We start from the raw sequence: 24,290 nt of genomic DNA on the forward strand, positions 1-24,290 counted from the left end.
CCCGTGCGTGCGCACGCTCCACATCTTCTCACTGTGAGATATGGGGAGCGTGCGCACTCACTGGCTCCACCACTCAAGCCCACAAGCACGAGCTTACTGCAATCATCAGTGCTGTCCATCCCCCCACGAGCCGAAGACACTGCCACTGTGAGCGAGGTAACATCCATTATTTGTGTTATTTATTTACTAGTTTTCTCTGTCTACACAAAAAACTAGATCAAACCAAGCGAGATTGTAAGCGTAGTGTGTGGCACCACATGGCTCAGGAGGACTGAAGGTCAGACCTGTTCTCCACCGCGGGCACGGCCTCGTCCCATGGGCCGTTGATCTCACTGCACGCGTACGGCACGACACGCGCGACGTGGTGGTCAGACCCCTGCTTGGCAAGTCAATCTGTCATGAGGGGGAGGCGCACTATTTGTAGCGCTGCATCCACTTGAGCCACATCGGGCAGATGAAGGTGGTGAAGACGATGGTCGACGTGTAGGCGTAGGCCACCAGCGGATAGACGTTGAACAGGCACACGGTCACTATCGCTACCATGCCCCACGTGAGCCAGAGGTGCAAGCGCAGAGATTTTCGCTGTATGTGTGCGCACACGCAGAATCGCACACACCGCACGCACGCACGAGGGAGTGAGCTCACTGAACGTGTAGGAAAGCTGCAGCACAGGCTATGTAATCAAAGAAGGGAGACAAGTACCTTGACGTGATGGCGTATCATGGGAAAGAGAGCGAAGATCAGCACGGCGAAGCAGAGCAGGGTGAAGACCTGCATGCTGCCCGACAGGCGCGACCCCAGGAGCACTGACGCGAAGATCGCCGCATTCAGGGACACCGGAGCGCTCATCCTGCCCTCCGGAGATTTGCGTCAGCGTGAATGTCACAATTACTAAAATCTGTAAAAATGAAATATAAATATAAATAACAATAATATAATAAATATAAAAAAATAAGTGTACCGTTCGGCGTTGCCCTGGAGGTAGGAGTAATCGGCGAAGGCCAGGTGGAGGACGAAGAAGAAGATGGTGAGCGCCCAGATGGTGTCATTGCTCACGGACTCGACGAGCGTCTTGAGCACGGGCGACAGACCGAACAGCGTGCACACCAGCACCACGAGACTTCGCACGCCGCGCAGCAAATACTTCTCTGTTGTGTGTTGCGCGTGTGCGGTTTGCAGTGAGCGTGTGTCTTCAGTGAGGAGCGCGCGTGCGACACACAACACACGCATGGCCGAAGCGTACCAGTGAAGCGTGGATCGATCATTCGTCGCAGGACAAAGCCGGCGATGAGAAGGAGGGCCTCTCCGGCCAGGGTGAGCTGGAGCGACACGGACTCGTTGTAGATCGCAATGAACATCAAAATGAAGAGCGCGATGATGCTGGTGGAGCGTGAGTCCGTCAGTTCAGTCAGAGGCATTCTTGCCCCAAACGATACGAGAATTTGGGGGCTGAACCTTATCTGCGCTGTGACGGCCGCCGAATCGATGATGAGCATCACCGTATCATATTCCCGCTTGTTTGCTGTGGGTGCGTGTGCGTGTGCGTGTGCGTGTGCGTGTGCGTGTGCGTGTGCGTGTGCGTGTGCGAGTGTGTGTGTGTGTGTGTTGCGCAGAAGGTCAGTCAGCAAGAAATACTTGGCGCAACGGCGCAGCTGGCAGACCGTTGGTGATCATTCCGATCAGGAACGTGGGCTTGTGCGTGTAGTTGTCCTCGTAGGGCTGGTCCTCGTACAGCACCTTCCTCCACGGCGCTTTGCCCTGCCCCGCGTACTGGTGTTTTTTTCCGTGTTATTTGCAACTATGATGATAATTGAAAATAATATTTAATTATATATCATTATTATTTATCTCTGATAATTAGGATTATTATTTGCCAAATAATTAAAAATTCAGCATATTAGAATTAAAAATGTAAATCAACGTACGTTGGTGGTGCCGCGTGGGGTGGAGCATTCAGGGCAGGAGGTCTCATCGCGCACGAACTTGTGGCCGTCCCAGGGGCAGTACAGGTGGATTGCTGGCGCTGCGGCCTGGTGCCCCGCAGCCACCTGCCGAAATCGCTCGTACACGTCTTCCTTTGTTGTGCGGTCACCTCTGCCGTGCTGCCCCTTCTTCTTCTTCTTTACGCCGCAGTCTGCGGTCATGTCAGGCTTGGCTTCAGGTCGCGGCACCTCCTCCGCCTCAGCTGTCGCCACCCCGCCGAGCTGCTCCATCATAACCACTTCCCCCCTTCTTGCTGTTCACTTTTCTCTCCTTGTTGTCTACAGAAATACTTCTTCAACAAGAGCGCGTCGACCACTACCCCACATCTCTTACGGACTGCTTGCTGTGCGACGTGGCTGCAGCGGAGATGGTTGCGAGTGGATGTCCGGAAGGCCTTTCACACCTGCAAGCTGCTCAAGAAGCTGAGCGAGATGGGCCAGGTCCGCCTCAGCTACCTTAGGTCGGCGCGTGCCTTGACATCTGTGGTGGACGGGAGAGGCAGTTCTTTGCGCAGGATGTCTATGATCTCTGGCACGTTGACCGTCACGTCTCCTCGGCCATCCGGCGATTCGATGGGTATCATGTAGTAGTTGTGCTGATTGCGCGTGTTGTGCGTGTGCGTGTGCGTGAGCGTGTGCGTGAGCGGTTTTGGGAGTGCGTGTGTGTGAGCCATCGATTAGTAAAGTTCGCGAGTGCATGTGGTGTGGGTGGAGCGTCTTACCTGGAGGCAGGCCGCTTGCCACCAGGTGCCCTCGGGCCAGCGAAGCGCAGTCTTGACGTAGGGCTTGACCGGGAAGAACTCGACAACGAGGGTATCGCGCGGAGAGAAGTTTATGTTGTAGAACGCTCCCCCGTGTGGGCCTTTTTGAAGAATACTGTAGCTGAGTTCAGAGTACAACGCAACCGTGCGTGTGCGTGTGCGTGCGTGTGCGTGTGCGCGTGTGCGATGGCGCGTTCGCGGTCGGCTGGCAAGGTACCGATGACGGCCTTGACTTGGTGATTGAAAAAGTCTCGCGTGGCAAGGAAGCCGGGAAACTCCTTGTGGTTGAAGACGACCAACTCTTCTCCCGGCACGCCCCTGCTCGCCACGAATGCGCGCATCGCCGTCACCAGCGCCTCTTCGTTCAACACCTGCGAATCGTGCGTTATATACCACGGCATAAGGGTAAGGAGTGTGCCTGGGTTTTGTGTGTGGCGAGTACCTTGCGGGTCCGCCCGCGCGGGAGGTAGACGATCTTCGTCCGCTGCTGTATGGGCACATGGACCACTGGAGCGAAGATAGAGGGACAAAGCAATGCAGTGAATTTTACAGCACAGGATGACGTCAGCCGTGTTGTGTGTCACTTGTGTCGTGTGTCGTGTGGTCTGTACCACCCAGAATGTCGCGCATTCTTTGCCAAATCCAGGGATGAAATCGGGGCACGCGGCAGGTGTAGAGCATCTGTTCGGCAGACACGGTCCCGTTTTCAGAGGGCCACACCCGCCCATGTCGCCCGAACAGGTGTTGCCATATTTCGCCCCTGGTCGCCGCCGGGTGGTGGTGGTGAGTTGAGGGGTCCAAGACCAGTCCGGGCTCAGAGAGATACGCGCGCGATTGGGGCCGTGTGGTACCGAGTGTCAGTACCCGCAGGCTGGCTCGCTATGAGCCACGAGTAGTCGGTCGACACCAGGTCCCACGCTTGCGCTATGTCCGGCATCAATCGGTCGATAAAGTGCTGAAAGGACTTGTATTGCGGCCCTGGGAGAACGGCACCGCTGAATCAGTACACAAGGATACATACAATAAAGGCCGGCCACGGAGAGGATTCGTACCAACAAACACGGCCACCTTCTCGTATCTCGGCTTGAGCACCTGGTTCGCAGGTGGATAGAGCATGGTGTAGCTGGCGGGCCACTCGCACTCATAAGGGCCTGAGAAGGCCGAAGACGGTCGCCCGGCGTAGAGGCCTGTTGTTGGCATTCATCAACAAACAACACGTAGCAACATAAAACGACATAAAACCACAATGTGAGAATGTGAAGGTTCAATATATAAGCCAGGGTTATGAGTAACCGTTGCTGACGGAGACCACGTGGCCGTAGGTGAACTGCTCACCGTGGAAGACGAGCCGCTCCGAGGGCGGGAAGTCCACTCCCCGGCAGTTCGTGTTCTGGCAGTCCCTGGAGTCGTGCTGTTTCATGTAGCCCTGGACCTGTTGCAGCTCGAAGAAGAGGGTCTCGTGTTCCTTGCGGATGAACTTGGGCATCGGTATGACCCAAGTTGGGTACACGAACTCGGCCGCATATGCTATGCGCGGGTCCTGTGCGCACATGCCGATCGCCTCTCCCTGTTGTAGTTGTTGGTGAATGACATCACCCACGCGTGCGCAGGCAATCGCGAAAGCGGGGAGGCATGATGAGAGCTTGCTAGGGGACCTTGCTGCACTCGTTGATGCGCTTGGGCTGCAGCCGCTCGGGAGGTGAGTGAGGAGTCACATAGCGCTCATTGCCCACGTCCAGGTGCGGATGCAGCTGATCGCCCTCCCCCGCCTGCGGCCCCAGCCCCGATGCGTCGGCCACCGAGGGCTCCACCACCCGGCCTGGTGGTGCCCGAGCTGCCCACGTTTGCGAGTGTGCCCGTGTCTGTGTTTCTGTGAGCTGCGTGTCGCGCGGTGGTTGCGTGTGCGGTGTGCGCCGTGACACAGGAGACATAAGTCCACCCAAAGCTGGCTTCGAGCAAGCGGCGCTTTGTAGGGTGGGCACCAGTGGTGGCACGTGTGGTGGCGACTTGACCGGGTGAAGTGAGGGGGCCGAGAAGAAGTAGATGTAGGCGGCGACGAGCTGGCAGGCCACCAGCACCCCCACCACCGAGTACCAGAAGCACGTCCCGCCCCGCAGCACTCGCCTGACCGTTCCTGCCCGCCCCGCGGGAGTCGGCAGCAAGTGCGCCCCTTGCTCCCGTCGCAACTTCATCTTCGTCTCCCCTTCGTCACAAATCTCATCTAAATCACCTGAGCGTGCCACGTCAGCATTGTGCAATTCCTGAAATAGTTAACGAAATTCTGGCTCTTTGCCCCAAAGCGGAAGCGTGCGCTGAAAACTCAGAAGAAAGAAAGGTGGACAAAGCTGGGTGGGGGCTGGCGATAATCTTTGGTCTGTGGTGCGGGTCTCCTTCCTCGCTTCGTGAACCTCACAAGTTGCCGTCATCACCACAAGGTGCTGCCAACTTTTTCATTATTTTTTGTTATTTATTTACCGCGGTTTGGCCAACAAGCACACCATTATTCTTGATTTAATTTGCATTGGCTCCTGCGGCTTCTGCTTTCCCTTTGGCGTTCGGAAGCGAGGTGAAGAAGGTGTGCTGCGTCTTTTCCAGTTTTAGGCTTGATTTTTATCAAGCAACGTGGCAGCAGCGGTGCTCTCTCATTTCGCTAATTTCATCTCTCGAAATCGTGTGATGCGCGGCAGATGGGCAACGCCAACGCAAAACTGTGGGAGGCGGTGGAAGGAGCCGATGTGCGCACCCTGTGCGAGGTGCTCAAGCACAAGGAGGTGGACATAGACCATAGAAAGGAGTACAAGCTAGGTCGAAGGAATTGGAACCAGGTGGGGAATGGAGGGAATGGAAGCGACGAAAGCGGCTCGCCATCATCTTCGCTCTCATCGATCATAACGCCAGATGGAACGTCGGGAGGAGGTGGCGGCGGAGGAGCACTCAGCGAGATGAAGTACATGTTTCAAGGCGTGGACAAAGACGTCCTCACGCCCCTCCACGTCGCCTGCATGCGCGGAAATCGCGAGATCGTGGCTCTGCTGATGGCCCACGGTGCCGACATCCACATCAAGGCCGTTCACGAACGATACGGCCCCGCCTCGCTACGCGCATTTCGCAAACGAGGGCGCAAGATCCTCAAGAGATACGAGGAGGAGGGCTACATCGACGATCCCCAGCAGCAAGGTGGCGCTGCTGCTGCGTCCAAGCTGCACAAGAGCGCCAAGGAGATCAATCATGGCAACACGCTCCATCGATTGAACGTCAACGGCCACGGCGGCGGGCGGGCTGGTGGAGGTCACCAGCGCTCCTTCTCCTCCACGACTGCTTCTTCGACGGCGTCGGCGCTGCAGCCCTACCGGCTCGGCGAGGACGCGTCGTCGATGCACCGCCACGTCTCGCACGACGAGGGCGGGCTCAGCGGGGCCGCGACGATGCGGGCCGGCGGCCGGCAGGGCGCCAGGGGAGACAACCCGCTCGACGGCATGGACTACATCAAGTACTGCCAGTACACGGCCCTCTACTACGCCTGCAAGTACCGCAGCAAGGAGGTGGCCTACGACTTGATCTTGCGGCACATCGAGGTAACGACCACACACACAACACACACGACACACACACGAACAGCAAGCATGATACACGCGCACACACTACACGCCATACAATGTTTGTTCTGTGGCCCAACTGACTCGGTCCTGTGGGTGCGTTTGGTTGCGCTTGTAGGACTCAGCACGTGTGAGGTCGACACGAGGCGGGACAACGGACGTGGAGAAGGCCGCCAGCATCGAGAAGAAGCTCAAGGGAATCCTCACCAACAACTGGGTCGTCTTCATCGAGCTTCTCATCGACCATCGCGCCGATTTTGTGGCCTCGGTACGCAACCACCACCTGCACCTGCTCGCCTACCGGGTACTCCGTGCGAGCTCGAGCTGACCACCACCCTTCATGTACTCTCAAATGAATGCACAGCTCTGCGACGCTGCTGCGCGGGGCGACCTCCAAATTGTGGAGCTTCTGCTGGGACTGGGCGCCAATGTGAACGGAGAGGAGAGCGAGACGGTGGAGAAGGTGATACTCGAGCGCAAGCCATCCAAGTGGGACACGACGACGCCCTACGAATACATCAGCAGGGAGGACCGGCCGCTCTACATCGCCTGCCACAACGGGCAGCGGGAGGTGGCCGAATACTTCCTGCAGATGGGGGCCATTGTACAGGACGAAGATGTACGACAATCTAGATCACCGACCCAGTTTGTGTGTATGGCTTTTACTAATCGCTGCTCTTCTGGCGCGTCAACCATCTGCAGGTCAGCACTGCTCTCGAGTCCGGCTTCAGAGATATAGCAATGCTTCTTCTCGATGCGCAGGCGCAGCAGTCAGGCCAGTCGCGTTCGCAGGTGCGTAATCATGGTTGACTTTTCCTTTCTTGTAGAACGAAACTATTTCCCTGAGTGCAGTTGGCTCATTCATATTTGCACCCCACGCAGCAGGAGAAGTCGCACATGCCGGCGACCTCGTCGCCCGCCATCGAGCACAGCATCTACCCGATCATCGAGCCGCAGATTCCCCCGCGGATCCAGTCCCCTCCGGCCCTCGTTGTCGACCAGCCGCCACCACAGTACCAGTTCCACCACCAGCAACAGCAGCAACAGCAGAGCGGACTCTATCCGCCGCAGCAGCAGCCGCCCTACCTGCACACCTCGAACTCCTACGCGCCGATCACCTACCAGCAGATGAACTCGTATCGAGGCGGCCAGCAGTCCACCCCGCCCGACAGCCCGCCGCAGGGCTCGCCGCCCAGCCCGGTGGGCGGCCTGCCGGCGCATCACATCCCGGCGCCCAGCCCTCGCGGCGGCACGCCGGACCCGTACGGCCACCACCAAGTCATGAGCACGTCAACCACGCCCACGGGCTCGCCGCAGCTCTACTCGTCCGCGTCCATGCCGCAGCCGCAACTGCAGCGAAACATTTACGGCGCCTATGCGCCGACGGACGGCGGCGTCGGCCGGCCCTACTTCGCCCAGCCACAGGCGGCCTATCATCCGGCAGAGCACCAGCCCCGCGCGGCCACGCCACAGCCCGTCATGCCGGCTCCTGCGCCGTACTACCCCAGCCAGCAGCAGCAGCAACAGGTGAGCCCAGCCTCCCACTTGCCTTGCCTGTGTTTATTTTTATTACTGATCTTTTTTATACACAATTTACTTTGCTGGCGCCCGGTGTTTGTCTACAGGCTGCCGGTCCGCCGCCATCTTACATGCAGCACATCGTCCAACAACAGCAGCAGGCGCAAGCACAAGCGCAGGCGCAGGCACAAGCTCAGGCGCAAGCGCAGGCGCAGGCACAGCAACAGGCCGCCACCAACATGTATCAATCGTCGGCGATGGTCTACGCGCAGATCCCAATGGGACAGCCCTATCCGCGTGCCGTGCCTCCCATCCCGGCACCCCAGCCTGTCTACCAGCAGCAACCACCGCAGCCGCAGCAGCCGAACCTTTACCAGCCGCAGCCGCCGCAGCAACCACCCCAGCCCGCCCCGTCGCCACACCTACGACTCAACTACGGACCCGGCGCGGGCCACTTTGTCGCCCCCTCTGCTCCGGCCTATATGCCGCCTCCGGCCCAGCCCCAGGGCTATGGACTCGCGCCGCCTGTGCCGCCGCACCAGCGCAAGCCCAGCGAGGGAGGCCTGGCCGGCGCCATGCCCATCCCTAAATCCGACGGCGCGATGGTCCTCTCCGAGACGGGTTCGAGCGACTACATCCACAACGAATACGAAGTTGACTACAGCGAGGTGGAGGTGGAGAAGGAGCTCGCGCGCGGAAGCTTCGGCATCGTATTTACCGGCAGATGGCGCGGCACCGGTACGATGGCGCTTTTGCTGTCAGCCCTTCGAGCTCCCCGATTCACCCATTCCGTGTTACGAAACAGATGTGGCGATCAAGAAGCTCGTGAATCAGAACCTCAGCCAGAAGGAGCTCGAGGAGTTCCACGCTGAAGTGAACGTGATGAAGTACGCTCGTCCTATCATGCTCTTGCTCGTTGTTTCGTAGCTAATCGTACACCTTACTTCGCCAATTTGCTCTCTGGCGATCACAGGAAGTTGCATCACCCGAACGTGGTATGGTTCCCAGCTTTCATTTGACAAAGAATGCGGTTGATAGCATTCACGTATTCTAATTTACTGTTGATTGTTTTTCTGGGTATTTATTGTGCAGCTGCTGCTGATGGGCGTGTGCAGCCAGCCGCCCAACCTTTGTATGATATGCGAGCTGATGACCGGCAGCCTTTGGGACCTGCTCCACCGGCGCAAGGAGGTGCGACTCGACTGGAAGCTCGTCATGCGCTTCATCACCGACACCGCCAGGGGCATGGTACCGCCGCCGCCCTCAATCTTTACTGTCTAGCATTGTAACAATCTAACCACTAACCATGCTCTACTTCACCAACGCTGAACAGAACTACTTGCATCTCTTCAAGCCGCCAGTGCTCCACCGTGACTTGAAGACCCCCAACCTTTTGGTGCCCACCTTCTCCCCTTGTTATGGAAGGACCACGTACAGCTGCGCATGCTTACATGTACGATACGCAGGTGGACAAGGACTTCAACGTGAAGATCGCCGATTTCGGACTGGCCAGACTCAAGGCGCACGTCATGACCGGCAACCTGGGCACGTGCCAGTACATGGCACCTGGTAATTCACATACCCCGACCCTCCCTCTCTGTACCGCGGCCGTGCACTGTGTGTCGTGTGCTCAATCTCTCGCCGGTGTGGTGGTGAACGCAGAGGTGCTGAGGAACGAGAGCTACACCGAATCGGCCGACGTGTACAGCTTTGGCATCATCGTGTGGGAAATCGTCGCCCGAGCGCCTCCATTCCACGGGATGCAGACCATGCAGATCGCCTACTCTGTCAACCAGGGCATGCGGCCGCCCATCCCCTCCCACTGTCCTCTCGTACGACTTCCTCCTCCGCATCGTCATCTCCCCTTTTGTTCTGTTTGTTCGTTTGTTCATGTCGCCTGACGTGGCCTGACGTTCGTTGGTCTTGTGCAGCCGCTGCGCGACCTCATGCAGCGATGTTGGAACCAAGACCCGCGCCTGAGGCCGTCCTTCACCGCCATCCTCAACCAGATCAAGGGCATCAAGCTGTAAAACACTACTACGGTGGTGACGCCTGGTCGCGAGCTGCCGAGGAGCTGTTGTGCTTTATTTTAATCCTCTTTTTTACGGCCAATAATCAAAGAATGCCAAGCATTTACTTGTTTCCCGCGCTTTTTCTGCCTTTTGGCGCTCTTTTCTTGATGGCAGATTTGTGATTTTGGTAAATGGACAAGAAGCACAAGGAGCTTCTCGCGGCTTGCGGCGAGGACAAGCCCATCGAGGAGCTGGTCGCCCTCGTCAAGCGACATGTACGCACACCCGCTTCTTTTTTCCCCGCGATTTTCTAATTGAACACATTTCAAATAAATCGCTGGACATGCTACAGAGGGCGCGAGGCGATAATTATGACCTGAAAGAGATCGTGGAGACATTCCCTCGCAAGCACTACGAGCAACTGTGGTCGGCGCTACACGTCCACGTATCTGCCATTGTAGAAGGCTCTACGTTTACGAAGCCAGAGGCCAACGACGAGCAACAGCCACAACAAGCCAAGAAGTCAAACGCAAAGGCAAAGCCTGCCGCCAAGCGAGGCAGGGGTCGCCCCAAGAAGAACGATGAAGAAGACGAAATGGACGTAGACGACGAAGTGGAGGAGGTGGACGATGAGGAAGAGGAGGAGGAAGAGGAAAAACCCAAGAATCGAAGCAAGCGGGCGAAGAAGGGTAGCGAGGACAAGACCGCGGAGACGGCGCTCGAGTACTTGCGGGCCGTCGCCCTCCTGGCCAGCCTGTTCATCGCCTCCAAGGACAGGATCGCGCCCGACAGCCTCTTCGACAGCGTTGCCCTCCTTCACGGTGCTTACCTTCACGACACACGCGCACATACGACGACACATGCGACCAACAGCACGAGCGTGAGTGCTCATTTGGCTCCTCTACTACAGGCATACTGCTGGATGTGTTGGCGATCAAGGGTGCCGGCCACGCCCTGCTGCTGCACAACGAAATCGCCCAGTTATGCGAGACGTGGTGGAAGCAGGACCGTACGCAGAAGGAGGCGCTCGTCCCGCTGACCATCTTCTACCTCGTCCTTCAGGTCACTCGCTCGCTCGCTCACTCTCTCCCATAGCCTCAATGGCGCCGCCTGATCTCCACCGTATCTCAACGTGTGCTGTGTGTCGTGGTTTAGACCCTGGAGGAAGGAGCCAAGACAGCCACCATCAAGCGGCTCTACGACTTCAGGAGCGCGCTTCTCCTGCTGGACTTTCAGGACGACAGGTACGACAAGCCACGTCCGAGAAACCGCGCAATGTGATCCATTCGGGAGGTGGAGGCGGTAGTAGTACGGTGCCTGACTCGTCCTGCGTTCCCGACGTGTATGCAGCTCGACTCAGCTCAAGGGCCTGCTGCTGCGCTGCTTCATTCACCCGATGTTCCTGCGCGCGGCCGACGGCAAGAAGTTCCTCGTGTATCTGTTCGGTCTCCACCCTCCGTACATCGATGCCATACATGACACCATCAAGGGGCAGCTTCCCGCGTGTCCCAAGAGCCTGCTCGAAGCCTACGGCGAGGTCTACTTTAAGGCCTGGAAGGTGGCGCAGGGACCCTACCTGCTCAAGCTCGGTACCGAGTTGCCTGCTACGTAGTGGGATGTCGTGTCGTGTCGTGTCGTGTCGTGTCGTGTCGTGTCGTGTCGTGGTTTGAGTCTCACGCTCACTGCTGATCCATCGTCACGATGCTAGAGTACACTTGCCTCCAGGACTTGATCTCCTGCGCCGTGCACGTGCAGAACGAGGCCGTGGTTTCGGGCCTGAGAAAGGTCCTTCGCCACATCCACGAGCAGAAAAAGCAGAAAGGGGTACGCGGGCCTCTGACACAGTTACCACCACTCCAAGGCAGTGTTGTCGTCTGACTCAACCTTGTTTCTGCCTCCAGGTGGACGAAATGCTGCTTCGACTTTACGAGCCCATTATTTGGCGTTCGCTCAAAGTGGCCAATCCCATGGGTAGGCTCTTAGGCACCGCCTTTGTCGTATTCACTCAGCTCTCACCATATAATATATTGTAATCGGATGCAGTGCGCCGCAATGCGACGGTGCTGCTGGCCGATGCGTTTCCGCTTCAGGATCCGGACAGTGCACAGCGCGAGACAGACGAGCTGCTTCAAAAGCAGTTCAACCAATTCGAAGCGTTGCTCACCGACGATGTCCCGGTGGTCCGATGCGTGGCAGTCCAGGTATCTACAACTTACTTCCTCTTCCTCGTCTTCTCCTTCTTCTTCTTCGCGGCGCGAGTGCTGAGTCTTCTTTCTTCTCTCTCTTCACAGGCAGTGTGCAGAATACTTGGAGTGTTCTGGGAACTGATTCCTGCCGCCACCATACGCACTCTGCTCACCAAACTCATCAACGACTCGGCCCGAGACAAGAGGTACGCCGCTCTGCCGCTTTTGGAGGGCAGTCTGACTGACTGACCAACTGCCCTTGGCGATCACGTCTGCCTGCAGTTCGAGCGCTGTGCGGCAGGCCGTGTTCGAGGGCCTTCGATATTTGCTGGACAACCACCTCAGTCAGCCGGTGCTCAAGAGTGCGCTCAGATCCTCCACCCTCTTTGTCATGTTGCCTGGAGCACTGCAGGTTTTTTTCCAACCCCCCCCCCGCCTCATATCTGTACAGCCCACCTGCCTCAGCTGGCGCCGCTCATTCACGATACTGCCGAGCGCGTGCGCGTCGCCTTCATCGATCTCCTGTGCGAAATCAAAACGATTCGCGCCATTCGATTCTACGACATCGTGCCCATCGAACACCTCCTCACCAGGCTTGAGCTAGGTGCGCCACTTCTCTGATCCGCCTCACCCCACCTGCGCCGCCAGCGACCCGGCTTGCCAATACTAATAATAAAATCCACGATACCGCATGCAGATTCTCTGACCGTACAGAAGAAGCTGACCAAGCTGTTGCTCAACTCATACTTCCCGCTCGATCGCAAGGGTTCTGTGCAGGTTACCTCCCCCCCCTTCGAATCAACTGACGTTGGGAACTACCACTGACTACTACTACTTATTCGTGCAGGCCAAGCGCTGTATAATTCTGGTGCAGGGCAACCGCAAGGCCGGCCTGCATTTCTACGCGAGCCTGCGCCAGTGCGTCGCCGCGGGTCCGCTCTGCAAGTTCATCGGCGTGCTCTACAAGCTGCTGTGCAAGTGTATCGAGCGGGCGGCCAGCAGCGGCGCTGGCGCGAAGGACAATGGCAAAGGCAAGGGCAAGAGAGCGAGGGACGAAGAGGAGAAGTCCGAAGAAAGTACGTACACTCACACTCTCTCGTTCCGTGCGTGCGTGCGTTAGCCTTCTCACACCGTTTCTGACTGCAGTCAGCGCCAAGGACTCGGACCTCATGGAGTCGATTCTCGAGGTCATGTACACCCTCTGGGACTCGATTCTGCCTGACCTCAAGAAGGAGGAAAACAAGGCCGCCAAGAAGGTACATTTCTTGCTTTCTGTGAACTGTCGTTCGATCAACCTGTGCTCATCACATGAGGTCTCGCCTCTCCGCCGTAATCTTGTCCATACAATAGTACCTGAAGGACACGTTCAACGACGAGGCGTTGGAGAATCTCACGACCAACTTCACCACGCCCAAGGCCCAGTTGGCCATTCTCCGCATCGCGTCCAACCTGCCCAAGGCCAACCTCACTCGCTTCGCGACCACCAGTCTCGCCAAGCTCAAGCAGGTAACACACACACACGTGCGCGCGCGCGCTCGCTGGCTCGCTCGCTCACACGTCCGTTCGGTGCGCGCACAACCGACAGTTGAACGAGGGCGACGAGAACACAAACAAGTTCGAGCCCCTGCTGTCGTGTTTGTTCGCCTGGAAGTACGAGGCCGACGTGATCAAGCTCATCCGGGGCTGGCTCGTCAGTGGGCTCGCTCAAGAGGGTGGCGCGGCCGCCGCGCAGGCCAAAAAGAAGAAGGCCAAGGCCAACAAGAAGAAGACGCAGAACAAGAAGAAGGCCACGCGAGGCAGGAAGGCGCGCGACGACTCGGAAGACGAAGATGGGGTCAGTGACGACGAGGACGACGCGAAGGAGTGCAAGCCGTTCGTGGCACTGCGGCTGCTGGGCTCGATCATGGAGCGCGAGCCGATGCGGGAGAAGCTGTTCAAGCGCTACGACTTGGCCGTGGGCATCATGGCCGCGTTCGAGTCCTACCTCACCCTCATCGAGAAGCGATTCGACACCAACGACGACGACGACGATGAGAACGGAGACGAGGAGCTGCCCGACGCGACCCTGTTCCGGGTGATGGACTGCTTCACGCGGTTCCTCATCCACGCCATCGGCAGCAGCGAGCCCCAGTGGAAGGAGAAGGGCGAGGAGGTCCTCGAGCGCCTGCTCACGTGGACCAACGGCACCCTCCTCCCCGTGTTGCGCAACACCCCCGCAGACGATTCCGAGGAGGCGCTCGCCGACGCCTTTGCCTTCATCGATCAGGTTCGAAGTCTTCCCACCACCGCCAAGCGTGGTTTGTTGTTTGTTGACCCCAAACAACAGTTGGCCAAGCATGTGGCAGTGGTTGCGACCGAGTTGGTGGCGTTTGGGCTCTGCGACAACGCCAACATCCGCCGGGCGGTGGAGCTCACCAAGGGCCTCCTGTCCGTTTCCCGTGCGTGATGGACTCCCGCTTGACTCGCCCCGCGCTGCGGCGCTGCCTTATTTAACTTTCTATTTTTTTCCCTCAAACGCGCGCAGGCCGATCTTTCGTCGAATCGCTGGCGATCCCCATAACGAGCCGCCTGCTCTACCAGCTCTACCACGAGGGCAGCAACGAGGTACCTCGACGAACCCAGGCCTTAACTAAGATCCGCCCCGCTCACCATGCATTGTGTGTTGTGTGTGTCGTGTGTCGTGTCGTGTGTCGCGTGTCGCGTGTCGCGTGTCGTGTGTTGGACGTGAAGGAACTGGCGTCGAGCTTGTTCATGTTCGTGCTGGAGGTGATCCCCGCGGAGCTGCTCCCCAACCTGCGCCCGTTCATCTCGGAGCTGTTCGCCCTGCACAACCACCGCGGCAGCCTCTCGCTCTTCCTCCACCCGCTGCTCGAGAAGCTCCTGCTCGAGTTCATCGAGGTGCCCACGGCCTACCCGTGCAACCTGGCGCGATCGGTCTCGCACCTCCCGGCCACGCCCGCGTTCGTCATCTCCAACGTCATGCGCTCCTCGCCCGCCGTGGCCTCGCTCGCCGAGCTCCTGGAGCAGATGCTTTCCCAAGGTTCCATCGATGGTACAGCTCCCACCGCACACACCGCACACGACACACACGACACACGTATAACACTTTCTGATGTGGCGTTGCAGATGGAGAGTCGTATTTGCAGCTGTTGTGGCGTGCGCTGGAGGTGATCTCGGTGATGGTGGACAACGAGGACGCGGCGGGCGGGAAGGCGGGCGGCGGCAAGTCGGGCGGCAAGCAGGCCGATCTCTCGCCGCTGCAGAACTGCCTCATCAGCATCGTCTCCAAGACGCGCCTCGGCGACAACGACGACGAAGACGATATTGACGTCGACGAAAACAGGCACGTCACACACCCTCTCAGCTCCACTGTGTTCTGAAACTGACCGTCTGTACACCGCACACATACACCGCACGCACCGCACACACCGCACACACCGCACACACCGCACACACAGGGAACTTTCGGCGGCGGTCATCAGTAAGTTGGCGGACGGGTTGCTGAAACAGAGCATGGGCGGTGGCGACCTCGGCCTCGACGACGACAACATGGAATCCCAGCCCTGAACTCGCTTCCCCCCGCCCTCGCCTCAACCAACATGTAAAAAAATAACCAGGCGCCTAAAACATTCTTGCTTACCATCATGTTTGGTAGCTGTGTGGAATGTGTTTTTTTTTTATGTCAAGGAATGCAGATATCTACATGGTAAAGGAGTGAGGCAGTGGGAAGAAGGGCGACCGATATCGGCCGCCGCGGACCAAGGCTTCGGCGCATGGCTCCCTTTTAGCAGGAGGAGCCGACGACGTGGCGGGGCAGCCCTCGCTGAGCTCAAACAGCTTGAACTGGGCGGTGTAGACGTTGCCGGACAGGTCGAAGCCCACGCCGGGCAGGGCGCCGTTGTGGCAGCCGAGGGTCACGTTCTGGAACGCCTGCGAGCCGATGGCCATGCGCAGCACGCCCTCGCGCGTCACCAGCACGTCGAACGCGTTCTCGGCCATGCGCGACGACACCTGCTCGGCGCTGAAGGGCTGGCCAGGCCGCGGTTGCAGCCCACGTTGAGGTTGGACACCACGCCGAACGAAGGCGTGTCTTGGTTGACCAGGCCGTCGAAGTAGCGGTTGAAGTAGACATTGCCCTGCGCGTTGGCCACCTGCAAATAGTGAAGAGTTCGTTTAGGTCCGATGACCACCACAAAATTTCTCGGACCTTCAAAAAGCGAGAAAGCGAAAGAGAGAAAGAGGCCAAAAGACTTACGGCGGAGGTGGAGGCGCTGGCAGTGGTGATGGTGAGTTGCACGCAGCGGTGGCTCTGGGCGCCGGTGAAGATGGGCTCAAGGGCGGCAGAGCAGCTGTCGAGGCCGTGGGTCTTGTGGGCCAGCGCCAGGAGGAGCACGAAAAAGAGCGCGAAGGAAAAACCGGAGATGGAGACGTTCATGTTGTTACTTTGGTGCGAAGTATCCGCTGGTTTTGTAGAGGGTTGTTGGTTGTTGAAGTGGTTGATTGTGTTGATGATAATGATGGACCTGGCCTGGCCTTTTTATGTTGATGTCGAGGTCCAGCTCGGGCATAGCGCAGCAGCATGGTGCACGACGAAGAGTAAGAGAACACATGGAAAATGCACACAACCTACCTGGGTGGGCCACGAGACGTGATGAAGTGTGCATGAGGCAGGGCTGGGGCTGGGTTGGTTGGTTGGTTTTTGTCGACGGAAAGGACCCGCAAAGCGGGGCTAGAGGCAATGAGCCCCCCTTTCCACGTCGTAGGTGGTGAGGCGGCGCCTATGCGCCGGCCTCCACTTGGGACTTGGCACTATCGTGCGCCGTCTTCCACGCGTTACTGTCTACGAGGGCCTTACACCGGGCCAGCCAGATAGAGTGTGCGCCTTTGGCGATGGTAACAGCAATGTTTTGAATGAGGGTGTTCTTATCAGTGACGCCACAGTAGTCGAGTGCGTAGCGCAGCGCATTGGGGACGTAACCAAGGGTGCCCAAATCCGGAGCATATGGACGGAGCTCTTCGAAGGGGGCATACGCGCAAGGGGCGGTACCATGTGCAGCGCTCCCGGCGTGAAACCACAGGGGAATGTCGGTGACAACGGGGTCGGCGGTAGTAGCAGCAGCGAGTACGAGGCTCTGCACTTGCTGTGCCGTGCGCGTGGCTATGTCCGCGTTGGCTGGGCAGCTAGGTGAGAAGGGGTGCGTGCTCGTTTCCTTGTCCACCCCACAAGCGGGGCACAGCTGGCTCTGGTAGACCAGCTGTCTGGCAAGCCACTTGACTTTTCTGTTTGCGTCGGTGGCTGCAGCTGCGGGAACCGGGATGGGGGCAGGCCCTCCGGGCGTGCGGCGCCAGTAGAAGTGGTGGCGCACGGCCCTCACGGGCAGGGCGCCATATCTGGCCTTGTGGAGGAAGTTGGACATGCGCCCAGTGTCCAAGCACTGGGTGGAGTCCAGGGCTGCGTGTGTGGCTGGGTAGTTGGTGCGCTGGTCTCTGAGGAAGCGCCTGTTGACGGGCTTACGACGCATGCGTGCCGGCCATTTCTTGTTTCGGTGGAAAGGACCGCACGTCTGACGTTGCCAGGGACCTCCCTGCCGCCTTGGTCAAAAAGCACTACTGTCCGGCCTTCACGGCCCATGGTCCATACGTCATGTGTAGGGGGGGCGTGGTGCGCATTGCCCGCCAACAGGTCAGCGCCCACGTTGCCTTCAATCCAGCGGGAGTGCGCCCCACAGTCGATCTTTCATGCTGTGAAGCTTGTACTTAAGCTTGGTGAGCTCCTTGGGGCCTGCTGCGCGTGCCAGGCGTTTCTTGTCCGGTATGTGACTATACACGTGCTGGTAGGTGACCGTGTGGCCGCCTGTCTGATCGCGCGGACGTGTAGACCGATGCGACACACGACCGCCTCGCCCACAAATTTGCGTCTGCGGCTGTCTGACCACGTGTGCCAGTTGTTAATGCAGCTGATGGCCGCTCATGAGTCAGTAGCGATACATAGGTTGACCCCACTGGGGGCGCTAAGCAGCGCCTCTTCGATGGCGTGAAGCTCCGCCAGCGTTGAAACAGGTTGTATGGGAATGGAGAACTTGCGATTGCGGTGGGAGCCCTTGCCGTAGTACACTGCGCCGGCAGCTGACTCGCCGACACACGAACCGTCCGTGAAGACGGTGAGGGTACGGGTGGGGTAATGAAAATGTAGGTCTACCAGTTCCTCTGCCGAGATGGAGAATCTGTAGACCTCCCTCAGGCGTGCCTCAGCTACTGCTACTGGGCCAGTTCGATCCCCAATCCAAATCGCGCCACCTAGGCCATGCTTGCCATCCTTGCGTCCGCAGGGCAGACACCCATCACACTACAGCTGTTTCATTGGAAATGAACGCGTGGTTCCATGTGGCAGTGGTGGTGAGGGCGCTTAGCGAAACTGACGTCATTTCCTGCAGTGTACATGCGCAGGTGATGGCAGTTTGTAAGTCGTGTAGGTTGACCAATCCCTGGCCACCCTCTGCCTGAGACATGAAGAAGGGTTCGTTGTCAGCGTTAGATGGGACCCCCATGGAGCATTTTAACGCCTGCAGGACCATGGTTTGGACATTCTCCAGCCAGTTGTATGTGTATGGAATGATGCACATACCGTATGTGACATGGGCATTGAGGACCATGTTGGTGAGGTATATCTGATTGTCTGTGGTGAGCCGACGATTGCGCACCAGGTTGAGGTAGGTAACGACCTTCTTACGCATGTAAGTGGTGTGGTCGTTCCACTGCAGGTGGAGATTAACCCAAACTCCCATATATTAGTAGGACTGGGAATCTGGGAGGTACACCACATGGCCAGGGGAATCACTTGCCACTGGGACCTGCAGAGAAGCACGCACATTGGTCTGGGTTGACATGTACGCTTTGTGGGATTCACCTCCAAGCTGGCCCACTTGGAAAATTGAAGTAGTTGGGTGAACATCTCAGCCATGTTGGCGGCGCAGCTGGTGAGGAGTATGAGGTCATTGCAATACGTGATGATGGGAATGCAGAGGCTGTTGGTGAAGTGGTACCCCCCAGGCCTGGCTGCAACCCAGTTGAGTAACAGGTTGATGGTGATGATAAACAAGAGAGGGGAAAGTGTATCCCCTTGGTGAACTCCTCATGAGATGGGGAATGGCTTGCCAGCCTTGCCATTGATGAATATGTCCAAGTGCCCACCTTCATAGAGCTGGTGAATGAGTTTCATGAAGTGAGGGCCTACGCCATAATACTCCAGTGCCTGGAAAATGGTGTTGTGGGTGATTGAATCAAATGCTTTTTTACAATCAATGTACATGAGGTGCAGCTCAGTACTGCGCAGGTTGGAGTCCTTGAGCACATCACCACTGCTCTGAGGGCTGACTGTGCTGACATTCCAGGATGGAAGCCCATTTGGTGGCGTGAGAGGATGTGTTCACCTGCCACCAACAATAAGTGGTTGGTGATGATTTTTGTGTAGATTTTATAAACTACCTGGAGCAGTGAGATAGGGTGATATTTCCAGGGTCTGCTGGTGATCTGGGTTTGGGAAGTAAGATGATGCTGCCTTCCAGCCAGCTAGCTGGAAGTGGGGCCTGAGTGGTAATGAGTTAATTCATCAGCTCATGGATCCAGTCTTTCTCAGCTGGGGCAGGCTTTGGAGAACCTGAGTGTCCAGGCCATCAGTGCCAGGGGCCCCCTGTTTGGCACCATTAAGTGCTTCTTTGAATTCCTTTGCAGTGACAGGTGTGGTGAGGCCCCTGATGGTGGCTGGAGGGAGGGGAGCATGACGTGTGTGGAACCATGGGTGGCGCCCTTTGTATTTACTGGTTGGGGAGTACTGTGCTGCCCAAAACTTGGAGAAGGCTGTGATGATGGACTCAGGGTTGTGATAGGTGACCCTGACGCCTCCTTTGACGACTGTGGTGGCCTTGACATGCTTTGGGGAGCCTCAGTTAGATAGGTGGCGCCAGAATGTAGATAGTGCCATTGGAGTGGCCAATGCAATCCTGGTCCCTGGAACAAAGTAGAGTTTCCAGTTGTGCACACAGTAGCTTAGACCTGTGTTCAACTTGGGACAGGTATGTGAGTGTCTCAACATGCAACCATTGGGGGGCAGGGGACAGCGCACCCACTCAGGCGTGGCAGCAAGTTTACACATTGCTGTGGTGGTTGCAGCTGGTGTGTTGTCCATTATGCACATCTTGACATAGTGCACTGCCTTGATGGCCTTGTGAGAAAACCTACAGGTGAGACCTACCACAACTACCTACCAGTCTCTCTTGATCCTAGCTTCCTTGTGTTGAAGCAAGGCGTTGGTGCACCACATGACCTCATGTGTGACTTTGAGATGCAAAACAAGGGTGCACATGATAGAGTGTCTCTGTGCAAACTCCCAGTTGCTCCTTTCTCCCACCATGTTCTTGGCCAGCATGATCATTCTGTCTACCTCACCTTTATCCATCCCACAGCATCCCAACCACACCACAAGCAGTCCAGATTCTCTCTTCAAGATCAATGCCCATATGCCCCTCACCACATGATCCTTGGACTGATAGGCACCTTCAAGGAAGTCTATGGTCTTTCAAAAGGAAGAAAACACCTTTTCATGCCAGTGCTTCCATGTCAATTGCAGTGTATTTCTGTACATCTCCCCTTCTTCCTGTTGTTTTCCATCTTCATCCATCTTCTCCTCCTTGTTGTCCTCCTTGTTCTTGTCCTCCTCTGTGGCATGTGCACCATCATCATCATTGTTGCAATTTGTTGTTGTTGTTGTTGTTGTTGTTGTTGTTGTTGTTGTTGTTGTTGTTGTTGTTGTTGTTGTTGTTGTTGTTGTTGTTGTTGTTGTTGTTGTTGTTGTTGTTGTTGTTGTTGTTGTTGTTGTTGTTGTTGTTGTTGTTGTTGTTGTTGTTGTTGTTGTTGTTGTTGTTGTTGTTGTTGTTGTTGTTGTTGTTGTTGTTGTTGTTGTTGTTGTTGTTGTTGTTGTTGTTCATGCTGCTGGGTCCAAATCTGTGTCCCTGCTAGCCTTCTTGCCGTATCCCTGGACAGTAAACTCACACATTCTGCTCCTGTCAGCAGTGATGCCTTCCACCCTCATGTAACACAGGAAGTAGCACATGTCCACCCACTGCACAAAGGGTTTGATGATGCCAGTGAGCATTCCACTCTGCAGTTCAACAGGATTGAGCATGTCTACAGGGGTATAGTGTGTCCCAGTGACATTGTCCTCAACACACTTGTAAAAGTGGCTCTGGATGACCATGCACAGGGTGGTGCCCAGCCTCTGGTACTTGTGGAAGACCCTCATTGTGTTCCACCTCAGGCACATAAGGCAATAGCCTGGTATCACCAACAGCAGTGCACCTCCTCCAGTTATGAACTCCCTCTCCTGCTCAGGCCAGAGGAACTTGTGCCTGATGAACCTGTTGCTGGCCCCAGAATGTGAACCCCTGCTGCCACCACCTGTCTTCCTCTTACTGGCCTTCCTCTTGTTGACCTTGCCTCCTCCTCCTCCTCCAGTGGCGCCATCAACACTGGTGAGGGTGGAGAGAGCAAAGACATTGCTGTGGCCTTGGCCCTTGACAGAGACAAGATGGCATCACTTGCACTGGTAGCAAGACCTTCTCTGCTGGATGGTGTCATGACAGATGGTGAGACAGATGGTGGATTGGTCTGTTTGGTTGTGATTGACATCACAGTGTCCATTGAGATGTTAGCCCCAAGAAGTTGATGCTCAGATACTTTGACACAGGATCTTCTGGTTGTGTATCATTATTGCTGCTGCTGCTGCTCTCTTGGCCAATGGTGGCTCTGCTGGCACCATTTCCATTGCTGTGGTGGTTGTTGTTTTGTTGTCTGTGGTTGGACCTCTGACTGAGAGAGGATGAGTTCTTGTTCTTCCTACCACTTTGGGAGCTGGTCTCCACCTTGATAGTAGGACAAAACACTGTGTCCAGAAAAAGTGGCACCTTTTGTTAAGTAAAATCTGTACAAGTGATATATGTGTATGTGCAGCAAAAGCAGTACTTTTGTGAACATGGTGTGTGAGTGGTTTTGGCAAAATATGTACAGAGAGTGGCAAAACAGGGAAAAATGGTGTAGGTCATGGTAAAAGCAGATGGGGCCAAGGAAGAATTTCAAGGCATAAGTGTAAAAAAGGGCTCATGTATTTTGTTGGAATGAGGAACAGAACAGAGTGGAGGGAAACATTAGCCAATGGACTTCCACACTTTCCATGGACCAGAAGAGGAGGAGGAGCTGGGTGGTGAGAGGGGCAAGGGCAGGATGTGAAGTTAGGCCTTGTAGGAAGGAAGTGATGGCTGTGAGATCTGACTCCTCCAGGAATTTAGAGTGGAAGGTGAGGAGCCAGTTGCTGAGAGAGGAGATGTTGCCCTCTGCTATGGGGGTAGAGGAGAGGCAGACAAAGCTGGAGTAAAGGGCAGCACAGAAGGAGAGGTAGTAGGTGGGATTTGCCTCATAGAGAATGTGGTAGGGGGTGGTGGGCGATGTGATGGGGTGGGGAGAAGGATTGGGAAGCTCTAAGCTCTGGATGAGGAAGCTGTAGAGGCCAATGTGAAGCAGGGTGCAGTCCAATGATTGAGCAGTGAGGAAAGCAGGAGCAGAGCAGACAACCTCATGCGTTGGGTGTGGGATGGGGATGTGGTGCAGATAGCAGAAGGGTTCAGGGATGGTGTCACTGGCCAGAGGATGCCAGATGGCAGACATGTTGACCCTCTTGTGGCTGAGGATGAGAACATTGAAGCCACTGACAAGAGGTTCAGAGGTGGGCATGGAGCTGGAGTAAGTTGGGGAGCTGTAGTAGAAGTGGAGTAGGCAGAAGACCTGGAGGGTGGAGTGTGACTCAAGTGAGGTGATGGCATTGGCAATGTTGGAGGGAGATGAGGAGATGTAGAATCCAACACTGTAAGACTTTGATAGGCAAGTTGCCACATCATTGATGTTGAGAGGAATGTCTGCACTGTGGATGGTAAAGTCATGCATGTAGATCAACACCTGTGGAAGAAAAAAACGGTGGACATCAGGAATAAGTGAAAAACCAATGTGCATCAGGGAAAAGAGTCAACAAATAAAAAACCTAATGCACATCAGGAAAAGTGTCAACAAATAAAAAAACCTATGCACATCAGGAAAACAATGTGGGCCAATAAATGCACTGGCCATTCATGGAATTGCATTGGTTGGCCAAGAAGCTTGGTGAGCGGCTTGGTGAATTGGGGGAGATACTTTTTCTGGAGAGCAAGCTCTGCCTTGTGCTTGATGGTAGATGGCGACTTTTCCTCTTCAGCCTTACCCTTGCCATGTTTCTTGGTAGCTGTAAAGAATAAGCATGTGGTGAGCTTGGAACTTTACCAGCAAAATGAAAATGTACTGGTTGGGTGGTCAGAGTGGTGCCAGAAGCTTCAGTGGCAGTGGGTACTGTGGGCTGAAGTCAGATAATAGTGGTGTAAGTGAAAGTAATGGGGTGTGAATTGGAACAGGAAGGAGTTGATTGTACCATTTTCCCCTTGGCCAATGCAGAAAGACGCTGGTGCTGTTTGCTTGTGGATGTTGAGGCAAGGGAGGCCTCCTCTGCTTGAGAAGCTGTGGTGGCATGTGCAATCTCCCCTTGTAACTGGCGAGGTGTGGTCTCCTCTGCCTCATTGCTGAGCAGTTTTGACTGGAATGGGTGCTTGCAGAACATGTTGACAACTTTGGAGGTGATGCTGTGGGGCTGCTTGATCTTGATGTTTTTACTGTGCAGCATGATGTATTCTGCAATGCAGATCTGGTCCCAGATGTGGTGAAGCTCCTCAGGATCTTTGCAGCAGCAGTCAGCCTCTGTGGCTGCATGAATGGCCTGATGAAAGGCCTCCATCTGCCTTTTGATCATGCTCCAGTGGTTGGTGATTAGTGACCAGAAGTTCTCTGGCAAGAGGGAAGTAGTTAGACTTGTGGGGAGAAGAACAAAAGAACTAAAAAGAAAGGACATACTCTTGGAAGTGGTTTGTAGTTGTTGTTGGTTGCAAAGAGGGAAAGATACAACAATGATAGAAGAATGTTGGTGCCATTTATTCTCAGTAATGCAATCTGTTCCATGATGTTAATGACCAAACAAATGATAGAGCAATAGTGACCTCACTGCTCATGCAATCTGGCGGATTTTAACCTCCTCTCCTTGAGGCAATATATACCTAAAAAGGGAATGAGGTGCAGAAAATCCGTTGAGTTTTTTGAAGGGGGCGCG

General features: G+C 56.0%; 8 protein-coding genes across 8 annotated transcripts; 2 read left to right on the top strand and 6 right to left on the bottom strand.

Annotated features, from left to right (window-relative positions):
* Window positions 1-262: 262 nt before the first annotated feature.
* ACA1_121240 (phosphatidylinositol Nacetylglucosaminyltransferase subunit c, putative) lies at window positions 263-2,213 on the bottom strand (the record flags this gene model as incomplete). Its single annotated transcript, XM_004333392.1, has 8 exons — window positions 263-332; window positions 416-582; window positions 703-850; window positions 962-1,148; window positions 1,244-1,380; window positions 1,456-1,522; window positions 1,662-1,758; window positions 1,926-2,213. 8 exons carry the CDS (start codon window positions 2,211-2,213, stop codon window positions 263-265), a joined length of 1,161 nt encoding a protein of 386 aa, XP_004333440.1.
* A 221-nt stretch (window positions 2,214-2,434) lies between these two features.
* Window positions 2,435-4,935, bottom strand: ACA1_121250 (uncharacterized protein; the record flags this gene model as incomplete). The annotated part of the gene is made up of 10 exons (XM_004333393.1): window positions 2,435-2,578; window positions 2,705-2,844; window positions 2,961-3,114; window positions 3,186-3,250; window positions 3,355-3,503; window positions 3,595-3,721; window positions 3,796-3,930; window positions 4,037-4,310; window positions 4,399-4,605; window positions 4,726-4,935. 10 exons carry the CDS (start codon window positions 4,933-4,935, stop codon window positions 2,435-2,437), a joined length of 1,605 nt encoding a protein of 534 aa, XP_004333441.1.
* A 495-nt stretch (window positions 4,936-5,430) lies between these two features.
* Window positions 5,431-9,887, top strand: ACA1_121260 (Ankyrin repeat containing serine/threonine kinase; the record flags this gene model as incomplete). Its single annotated transcript, XM_004333394.1, has 12 exons — window positions 5,431-6,318; window positions 6,458-6,607; window positions 6,704-6,958; window positions 7,042-7,131; window positions 7,222-7,866; window positions 7,965-8,595; window positions 8,663-8,744; window positions 8,973-9,105; window positions 9,191-9,253; window positions 9,324-9,426; window positions 9,520-9,689; window positions 9,789-9,887. The coding sequence occupies 12 exons, from the start codon at window positions 5,431-5,433 to the stop codon at window positions 9,885-9,887; spliced, it is 3,309 nt and encodes a 1,102-aa protein (XP_004333442.1).
* A 173-nt stretch (window positions 9,888-10,060) lies between these two features.
* ACA1_121270 (HEAT repeat domain containing protein) lies at window positions 10,061-15,622 on the top strand (the record flags this gene model as incomplete). The annotated part of the gene is made up of 21 exons (XM_004333395.1): window positions 10,061-10,144; window positions 10,222-10,690; window positions 10,780-10,931; window positions 11,025-11,113; window positions 11,220-11,458; window positions 11,578-11,693; window positions 11,771-11,840; window positions 11,913-12,070; window positions 12,161-12,261; window positions 12,338-12,417; window positions 12,507-12,659; window positions 12,753-12,832; window positions 12,903-13,131; window positions 13,202-13,311; window positions 13,406-13,561; window positions 13,641-14,321; window positions 14,382-14,493; window positions 14,580-14,659; window positions 14,786-15,095; window positions 15,182-15,428; window positions 15,514-15,622. 21 exons carry the CDS (start codon window positions 10,061-10,063, stop codon window positions 15,620-15,622), a joined length of 3,825 nt encoding a protein of 1,274 aa, XP_004333443.1.
* A 401-nt stretch (window positions 15,623-16,023) lies between these two features.
* ACA1_121280 (uncharacterized protein) lies at window positions 16,024-16,490 on the bottom strand (the record flags this gene model as incomplete). Its single annotated transcript, XM_004333396.1, has 2 exons — window positions 16,024-16,206; window positions 16,311-16,490. The coding sequence occupies 2 exons, from the start codon at window positions 16,488-16,490 to the stop codon at window positions 16,024-16,026; spliced, it is 363 nt and encodes a 120-aa protein (XP_004333444.1).
* A 343-nt stretch (window positions 16,491-16,833) lies between these two features.
* ACA1_121290 (uncharacterized protein) lies at window positions 16,834-17,577 on the bottom strand (the record flags this gene model as incomplete). The annotated part of the gene is made up of 3 exons (XM_004333397.1): window positions 16,834-17,069; window positions 17,103-17,228; window positions 17,280-17,577. 3 exons carry the CDS (start codon window positions 17,575-17,577, stop codon window positions 16,834-16,836), a joined length of 660 nt encoding a protein of 219 aa, XP_004333445.1.
* Window positions 17,578-17,757: 180 nt separating this feature from the next.
* On the bottom strand, window positions 17,758-18,789 carry ACA1_121300 (uncharacterized protein; the record flags this gene model as incomplete). Its single annotated transcript, XM_004333398.1, has 4 exons — window positions 17,758-17,909; window positions 18,044-18,169; window positions 18,203-18,310; window positions 18,681-18,789. The coding sequence occupies 4 exons, from the start codon at window positions 18,787-18,789 to the stop codon at window positions 17,758-17,760; spliced, it is 495 nt and encodes a 164-aa protein (XP_004333446.1).
* A 2,004-nt stretch (window positions 18,790-20,793) lies between these two features.
* Window positions 20,794-21,039, bottom strand: ACA1_121310 (uncharacterized protein; the record flags this gene model as incomplete). The annotated part of the gene is made up of 1 exon (XM_004333399.1): window positions 20,794-21,039. The coding sequence occupies one exon, from the start codon at window positions 21,037-21,039 to the stop codon at window positions 20,794-20,796; it is 246 nt and encodes an 81-aa protein (XP_004333447.1).
* Between the last annotated feature and the right edge of the window lie 3,251 nt (window positions 21,040-24,290).

The sequence above is a fragment of the Acanthamoeba castellanii genome, assembly GCF_000313135.1.
Source record: "Acanthamoeba castellanii str. Neff unplaced genomic scaffold scf7180000084682, whole genome shotgun sequence".
NCBI classification, from domain to species: Eukaryota; Discosea; order Longamoebia; family Acanthamoebidae; genus Acanthamoeba; species Acanthamoeba castellanii.